Source organism: Nanorana parkeri, unplaced genomic scaffold (assembly GCF_000935625.1).
Source record: "Nanorana parkeri isolate BGI_ZX_2015 unplaced genomic scaffold, ASM93562v1 scaffold1485, whole genome shotgun sequence".
In the NCBI taxonomy this organism is placed as follows: Eukaryota; Metazoa; Chordata; class Amphibia; order Anura; family Dicroglossidae; genus Nanorana; species Nanorana parkeri.
Genome location: NW_017307753.1, coordinates 326218 through 335235, shown reverse-complemented (window position 1 = coordinate 335235; position 9018 = coordinate 326218). Strand labels below are relative to the sequence as shown.

General features: G+C 43.0%; 1 protein-coding gene across 1 annotated transcript in view; it reads right to left on the bottom strand.

Moving 5' to 3' along the window:
- GOLM1 (golgi membrane protein 1) overlaps window positions 1-9018 on the bottom strand; it is a 68908-nt gene that overhangs the window by 26219 nt on the left and 33671 nt on the right. The window contains exons 3-4 of the mRNA XM_018570243.1: window positions 7458-7607; window positions 2500-2679 (exon numbers count right to left, since the gene is read on the bottom strand). Of these exons, the coding sequence (XP_018425745.1) occupies window positions 2500-2679; window positions 7458-7583 (306 nt within the window). The 5' untranslated portion in view covers window positions 7584-7607. The remainder of the gene's footprint in view (window positions 1-2499; window positions 2680-7457; window positions 7608-9018) is intronic.

The following is a 9018-nucleotide window of genomic DNA, read 5'->3' as shown; positions in this document are numbered from 1 at the left end:
TACAACAGGTTCTCTTTAAAGGAGAAAAAAAACCCCTAATGTCACCTATGTAACCCAATGAAGCTGATCAAGCTTTTTTTTCCCCCTCATGATCATAGTGGCCAGGGAATGACAGCTCAGAAACCAGAAGAGACAAAGTCCTTGTCCCTTCTGGTTTGATTCAGCATATTTTCAGCCAGGAGTGTGTTTAATAGCCCAGGCTGCCACTGACGTAAGCCTTATGTAGGTGGCAGCAAAGGCCTAATACATAGACAAAGACTAGATACCCAAAATGTGTGGAACGAGAATGTAATTCCATGTATACAGTTGTAAACCACAAATCGGAAGATAAAATGATAAAATGAGCACAATATTTTGTGTTCTGTATTTAGTAAACACTTTGCTTTTTTTTTTTTTTGCAATAAAACAAATATACATTGCCCAGCAAAGCATTTCTTTACATTTTTGCCCAAGCACTTCTAGTAGTTTCGAAACAGCCAAAGCCAACTCTTGGCTACGCTAACCTGAACTTCCTGTCCAGTACTAGATCACAAAAGAAAGAGCAGACTCCAACAACTGTTCATCTACTAGCTTGGAAAAGGGAGGAGAAGCAGGAGTGTAACTGCAAGGGTTAAGAACATTTTTTGCTAGGAGTTCTGCTTTAAACCTATATGAAGGAAGTGTTGCCTGGGTTACAAACAGCTACCAGCTAGCTCATAGAAACTTTAAAAATTAACCATCTTCCTTTAACCTCCCAGCCATTATAAAATAAAAAACAAAACAAAAGGCCGGCCGGGAGCTTCCTGGATACGAATGGCCATCTAAAGACGGCCTGTTTGCCCCGCCCACGCGAAACTGCACAAATGTAAAACCAGGCAGCGATGCCGCTCTACATTCAAGCAATCGCTTGTATAAAGGTGCCGGTCTATGCGGGGGTAATAATAATGGTTTCCTAACAATGTAAAAGAAAAACTTTTCCCCAAAATTTTCTGTAATTTTTCCTTTAGTATAGTAAAAAATAAAAACCCCACTGGTGATTAAATGCCACTAAAAGAAAGCTCTATCTGTCCCCCAAAAAAATGGTATTAGATTCATTACAGTACGGTATTCCATGACGGAATAAATGTCAAAGTACTGCAGAGCTGAATACTGAAAAAATGGCCTGGACAGGAAGCTGGTGTAAACACCTGGTCAGCAAGCATTTAAAGGGAATCAGTCATCAGAGAAACATGGGGACTGTCATTTCTGGTATTCTACTGAAAATGCTAGCTGACTGTCTGAGTCTGGCTTTTTGAGTCACAGACCTGGAACAAGCACGCTGTAAACAAGTGGCTGGCTAGATCTTGCGAGAACTATGAGGCGAGTGAAAAAAAAACAAAAAAAAAAAACACTCACCTCATAGTTCTAGCCGACCTGTGACAATGAAAACTGTCACAGGTCGGCTCAATAGATCGGGAAGTGAGCGAACACATAGCGTCGCTCAATTCTCGATCTATCCCTCCAGAGAGCCGTGACTGTCACTCACGGCTCCCTGCAGGGATTTCCCCCCCTCCCCTGTCCGATCCTCCAGCGCTGACAGGTGGAACGGACGGGGCGGGCACAGCTGGCTCTGCCTCTAGATAGACAGAGCCAGCTGTCACTCACGCAGCTGGGCGGATCTCGACAGTAATGCCGGGATCCGTCCTGGCTGCGGCATCTCAGTATACCGCGAGCTGTAGCTTGCGGTATACTGAGCTTAGGGTGACGGGATGATGCTAGTTTGTGTCCTCCCGTTACCCTAAGGAGGAGAACTATGGGGAAAAGCCCTGACCCCATAGTTCTCCTTAAAACTTTTCATTTACAGGGCACTGAATGTCCTGTATTTAAACAGGCTAGTCTGGACGGGTATTATTTTGGATAGATTGTTTATTTTTTATATTTACACAAAACATATTGTACAGCTCAGAAGAGAGTACAAAGAACCATCAATGCATGCTACAAAACACACAACAGTGTAACGTCTCTAGCAAGAACGTACACTAACTTGGGGCAATATTTTCAGGGACATATCGGCCTGTAGAACCCATCGCAGTGGTGACAGCAAGGCACAGTCTAACTTGAAGGTTTGAAAGCTAAAGAGCAACTTTTCAGAATTAGTTCAAGAACTCTTATCCATTTCTACTCCGACAGGACAGTCCACATTCTTACACCTTTAAAATAATCTAGAATTAACTAGGTGTGTTCCAGTTTAAATACAGACATAGTGATGTGGCTTTTCCCACAGTGCTGCTGGCTTGAAGTTGTTCAGGTTTCACCTTTAAGAACGTTTGGAGGAAATTTGAAAGATGTTAATCCTTCATTACGTTAAAGGTTAAAGTCGATTGAACATACGGCAATAGTAGAATCCAGCAATAGTCCAGGGAAAATATGCAGCTTTCAAAAACCCCAATAAAATACACATATCTATTGCACATACTGTATGGCTTCCAATGATACCAGTAGGTTTATTAGACAGAATAGAGATGGAGCAGAATGTCTCACCTTCTCACTGTTACATTGGGAATGCACAGTCTGCATCTGAGAACTGTGCAAAGACTGAATGGTGTCAATCTGTTTTTTCTGTTTCCCCAACATGTCTTCATACTCATTCTTTTTTATTTCTACTGCTCCTCGTTCTGCTGCTGCTCGTCGCATTCTGCCCTCCAGTTCCATCACGCGATTCTTAAAAATACAGAATACACAATTAGAAGAGTTATTCAATATACGATAAACAAGCGTCAGTCATATTAGTGGTAAAGTCAGTATAGATTTTCTATGAATAAAATGTGACCAGTCTAACAATAATGAGTAGGGAAAATGTACAACGAGTACAAAACCATATAAAAATATCCCTATAGGGTATCCATAATAAAAACAAACATACAACATGTATATGTAAACCCAATCACTAAAATCGCACCCAAGTGTTAAAGCCCAACTGTAACATAAGTGTTAAAGACCAAACCCTGTGCTCCTGCCTCCACACCTTGAGGACCACCTTCCCTCCCCGTAAGCCTCCCTTCTCCCAACATTATGTTATTCCTTTTTATTTTTTTTTAACTCTTTAGTCTTCAGTAGGTGGTCCTGGATGATGCTGAGAGCAACGCCGATTTCATCACATCCGAATAGGTAGGTAATAAATAATCGGGCAGATTTTTATTTCCTCCTACTAGATTGTAACTTCCCACGAGCAGGGCCCTCCTAACCCTATTGTACTGAGATTACAAGCATCATGAGGATACCCTTGTGGATGGGGCTGCCATGTGGGCTCATGGATATTGGTGTGATGTGAAATTAGTATTCCAAGTATTTATCCCAGTCATGTCCTAAGGCTGAGCATTTGGGGACCTTTGCTTTTAATCCTTTTGCCTGCCACTGCCATAAGGCATACGGCGGAACAAAACTGTTCCTTAAACGCCAGATCGGTATGCCTTACGGCGGTGGCATTTACAGTTCTGCTATAAGCTCATGGTCGCTTTAGCGACCATGAACTTATAGCAGAACTGTTCCCTGGACTGTCCCCTTTAAATTAATATGGTATCCATAATAAAAACAAACATACAACATGTATATGTAAACCCAATCACTAAAATCGCACCCAAGTGTTAAAGCCCAACTGTAACATAAGTGTTAAAGACCAAACCCTGTGCTCCTGCCTCCACACCTTGAGGACCACCTTCCCTCCCCGTAAGCCTCCCTTCTCCCAACATTATGTTATTCCTTTTTATTTTTTTTTAACTCTTTAGTCTTCAGTAGGTGGTCCTGGATGATGCTGAGAGCAACGCCGATTTCATCACATCCGAATAGGTAGGTAATAAATAATCGGGCAGATTTTTATTTCCTCCTACTAGATTGTAACTTCCCACGAGCAGGGCCCTCCTAACCCTATTGTACTGAGATTACAAGCATCATGAGGATACCCTTGTGGATGGGGCTGCCATGTGGGCTCATGGATATTGGTGTGATGTGAAATTAGTATTCCAAGTATTTATCCCAGTCATGTCCTAAGGCTGAGCATTTGGGGACCTTTGCTTTTAATCCTTTTGCCTGCCACTGCCATAAGGCATACGGCGGAACAAAACTGTTCCTTAAACGCCAGATCGGTATGCCTTACGGCGGTGGCATTTACAGTTCTGCTATAAGCTCATGGTCGCTTTAGCGACCATGAACTTATAGCAGAACTGTTCCCTGGACTGTCCCCTTTAAATTAATAGCGGTCATCAGCGGCTCACAAGCCGCTGATGACAGCTATTAACGAAAATTAATTTAACTGCGGCAGCGCATGACAAAGCTTTGTGACTCATTGCCATGCGTTGTGATACCTTGTGTTGCAATTAAATGTACGCCTGTATCATTTTATCACAACACAAGCACAGCGCAAAAACAATTTAACATACGTTGCTTATACACACACACAGTTTTGCGTTCCTTCATTATTTTACATTTTTTTAAATTTGCAAATATTGGTTACTTATTGACTCAATACAGTTTTATCTTTAAAGATTGTCAGAAAACAATTTTTGTACACACACAGATACTGATTTTAGGGCTTTATCAATTGAATTGTGTATTTTTAATCGGTTTAATATGAATTTGAGACACATTTGTGCAATTATCGCACGGCCTACAAATTTAGTAGCACCATCTTTGTATTCTACAAGGCCTGTGCTTTCAGAAAATATATGGTTTGGGGGGTCTTTTACAAAACACTAGCAACGCAGCAATTGAAAAAAAATTGCAAAAATGGTGTGGCCAGCTGAGGTGCAAAATGGTCTGGATGGGTAGGCAGCGAAAGGGTTAAAGCTGAAATCCAGGCACAAAAACTCTCATGTAAACAAACAAACTCCTCAATAGCCAGAGAATATAAATCTACTTTGGGTTTTCAAAGGTGTTGGTGCATACAGGTACCATACAAAGAGGAGCAACATCATCAATGTGCTGTACATAGCCTGTGTATAGAGCAGAGCTGTTGGCGGGGCCTAGCTGGTTCTACTACAGGCTGCCTCTAGAAAACTACAGGAAGGGGCGGATACAAGACCAGTCACCCTGCACAAGGAGAGAAAAGGAGTGACTGGTCTTTATTGCAGGAAGTTGCTGCACCCAGGTAAAGTTTCACACTGAATTACTGCACAGATGTGGAAGAAATACCCAAAGCACCCCAAGATTTTAGGTAAGAAAGCATATAGTTACATAGATGAAACTGAAATAAAATAAAAAAAGAAGGTCACAGGTTTATCAATTCAACCTGTATATGCAATATTATGGGTCTGATTCAGAGGAAGGCACAAGACTCATATATTTGGAATGCTTCACCCATTCCACCGCCGAAAAACTGGGCGAGATTACGTTAAAATGTGTGACCACGTCACCGGTCACACATTCTAACGTAGTCTCAAACTTTGATAGAACAGAGGCCCTGTTTGTAATGATTTAATCAGAAAAATAGATTATAAAAAGGGGACATTATAGTGTAATATTACCCATTATAAACCACTTGTCTAATTACATGAAATAGCAGTACACAACTCTCCCCCTAAACCCAGACCACCCCCCTGCCGCTCGGACCCACCCAGCCAGAGGATCGCAGCAGCCAGGGGGTGTCGATGTGTGCACTGCAGGGGACCCGTCTCCTCTCCCGCCGTCTTACTAGGGACACGGCCGGGAGGGGAGTCACAGGACCCGCCCCCTTACTGAGAAGCCCGTCAGCAGTGTGGGGCCCTGTTGTTCTAACATCGGGACCAGGGAACTGCCCCATATTGCAGGACTGGACCCCACCTCAGGCCCCGGTGCGCCCGGCTACATCGGCGGTAGTTCCGTCCCTGAAGATAGATGCTTTAGAGGTTGTAGACAAAAAGTGTGATTTATTGGGAACCCTGGCTTTCCTATGCTTTTTCTTCTTTGAACCTCTCTAGTTTGGGCTTTCTATGATCATTTTTTGCAATTGGATCTTAAACCAGGGGAGGAGGAATCTCAATTCTTCTGCCCCTCCGGCTTGTTTGAGCACCCCCTCCTTTCTTCCCTATTCTTTAGTTGTCTGCTTCACTTCCTGCCATTCGGATCTTTGCTCTTCTGCCCTTGTCCCCCTAGTCTTATATTCTTTATCTCTTATTTTGGGCCCTTTTTTTGCCCTATGCAGCTATGTACATTGGCATATTGTACAATGGAAGTGCGTGCCATCTTACAGTTTCCCTGCCCTCTGTGAGGATGATCCCTCCTTTCATTCTAGTTGGATTGCTTATGTTGGAACATGCTCTGCTATGTGTGTTATTCTTATGCCCCTGCCTGGGATAGACTATTAAATCTCTTGGAAAATTAATTAAAAAATGATAGCAATTGAAAAAGTCTGGGAGAGCCAGTATACACGTCAAAAAAAGAAAAGGAGGAAGAAGGTCAACAATGGCCGGTGTATTTTAAAGTGGTTTCTCTTTGCCAATGAGCAGAACATCCATGAGTACAAATTACGACAGTAGCTAAAACCTTAATGGGATTACATTCCAATGCCACCTTATACTGTACGCAAATAGTGGTAAGCTGATATTTTGGAATATGTAAAAGAAAGCTGAGATTTCAGCTTTCTTTAGCGACACGTTGTGAAGAATGGATTCAGGTTTTTACCTAGCCCTTTTCTATAGAAGAATTTAGTTGAACAAAACCCCTAATTACTCGGAACGATACCGCTGAACGTTTTGTACATGGTTCTAATGGGTGTAGTACCAACTGAGTAGCTCAGCAGAATAGCTGAGGTCATTCTTGGCAGACAGACATCTTTCCAAATAAGCTTAGCTGCACACAAGCCAGCCATTATGCTCCAAGGTTCCTATTCATGCACTGAAACATAAGTGCCTACATTTCAAAGCACCTGTCAGGTGCAAGATGCCTCAGGTCAGATCTTCTTAAAGAGAACCTTTAATTCCAACCACAACCCACTACGAATATATATGTACACAGCAGCCTGAGCTCATTTTCCGTTTCAGTAATTTTTCTGCACCTGTGTAATAGGTTAAGCTGGCCATACACCTTACAATTATCTGCAGATTTTCTGTGGTCAGATGGAAAAGGTGCAACAGATTCCTCCATCTACGCTTAACTGTGTGGATGGAGAAATCTCCACCTGGGCCAATCTGTTGCACTTTTTCCATCTGACCACAGAAAATCTGCAGATAATTGTAAGGTGTATGGGCACCTTTAGGTCCTAGAAGTTGTACACATGAACCAGTTACCAGAATGCACCCAGAGCAGCCTGGCTGTTTGGGAACAATTTCCATAGCTGCAATAAAAACGGAGTAATGATGGTGCTGTGATCAATCATTGTACAATTGAGCCATCATTAAAAGGTTGCCACCAAAAGGGTATAGCTGAACTTTCTGGTCTTGCTTCTCTACAAATCAGTGACCGGCAGCCCAAGCTGCGAATGGATACAGGTCTTTAAGAATCACGAACAGAATTTAAAAATGTCTTACCTGGAGCTCCACACATCTTGAGCTTGTAATCCAGTAATTTATTCCGAGAACGAAAACACAGGCTAGGAGCACAGCGATGAGAAGAGGTGGGGACTTCATTCCTCTACGTCCGGTCCCCAATCCCATTCTATGTAGAAAAACTCTTTAAACCTACAGAAGAATCGAAAGCAGCGTTACAAGAAATGTGGGTGAACGTAGGCTTCAACAAAAGAGCAACTAGACTTCAAAAGGCCTCACAACTGCACCTTCATAAGTAACTAAACGAGGCAGAGCAGATGTCTCGCATTGTGCTGACATTACCTATCAACATATTCCCATTTTCTTTCCAGGATCTTCTCCACATGAATGAAAGACTTTACAAAAAGTCCAACCAAAGCCAATATTGCAGTCACAGGTGGACACTGGTGGGGGAAATTACCAGCAACATTTTATCACTTCTCAGAGACTCCAGTAATAAGATTTCCTTGCAACACTTTAGCTCTGCCATCCCCTCCACCCCGCAATACTCTCCTTTATATAACATTAATTACAAATGTTATCTGGAAGGTTTACAGCTCTTGTAGATCAGTCTTACAAAGTAAAGTATCAATTGTACACAGAGCTTAGTTACAGCACGATTTAGGATTCTCCTGGCATCCAGTTCATTCAGACAGGCATGGTTTTTTCTGCATGCTTGGTTTTCTACACAGTCAAATTTCATTTAGGTTTTGATCTGTCAGATCAACTGACAGCAGTTTATTACCAATTAAATAGTTGGTATCTTTCACTAATGTGACAGATCAACTTTAAAAATTTAACCATGTGTGGCCAGCTAAAGGTGGCCATACACTTTACAACCCTTGCACGACTTCTGTCTTGCGAGGGTTGTAAAGTACTTTAAAAAACGTACGATCTGCCCATCTTGGACAGGCAGATCGTACTTGCGATCATTGCAAAACCGCCCCCGAGGGGCGGGCTTCCGATGACTGTAATGAGGGGCGGGCTTACGATGACTGCAAACGGGCAGCGTGCGCACACCGGCCCGTTCGGCAGTTGTCGAACATGCAGGCCACTAACTCGCCGAAAATCGTACGATTCTCGGCGGGTTTTCTAGCATGCTGGTTCGACGCAAGACGTTCGACCGTACAGTAGAAACGGTCGCACGCCTTCCATACACTGCACGATTATCGTACGATTGCGGGATTTCCCACGATTCTCGTATGAGAAATCGTGCAGTGTATGGGCACCTTTAGACTAGAGCTATACAGGTGTTTAGGTCTCTTCGCAGCTGGCAGATTTAACTGCTTGGTAACAGTCAGCATTAGTATCAAATGTCATGGCAATGAGATGACTGTAAGCAAGTATTTAAATCTTATTGCTCCCAAGAGTTGTAATCTGTGTTAAGGTGCCCATGCACCTTACGACCATCGCAAGACTTTTGTCTTGCGATGGTCGTAAGCTTATTAAAACCTCGTACGATCTGCCCATCTTGGACAGGCAGATCGTACTTGCGATCATCGAAAGCCTGCCCCGCTGAGGGGCGGGCTTCCGATGACCGCAATGCAGAACGGGCAGTGTGCGC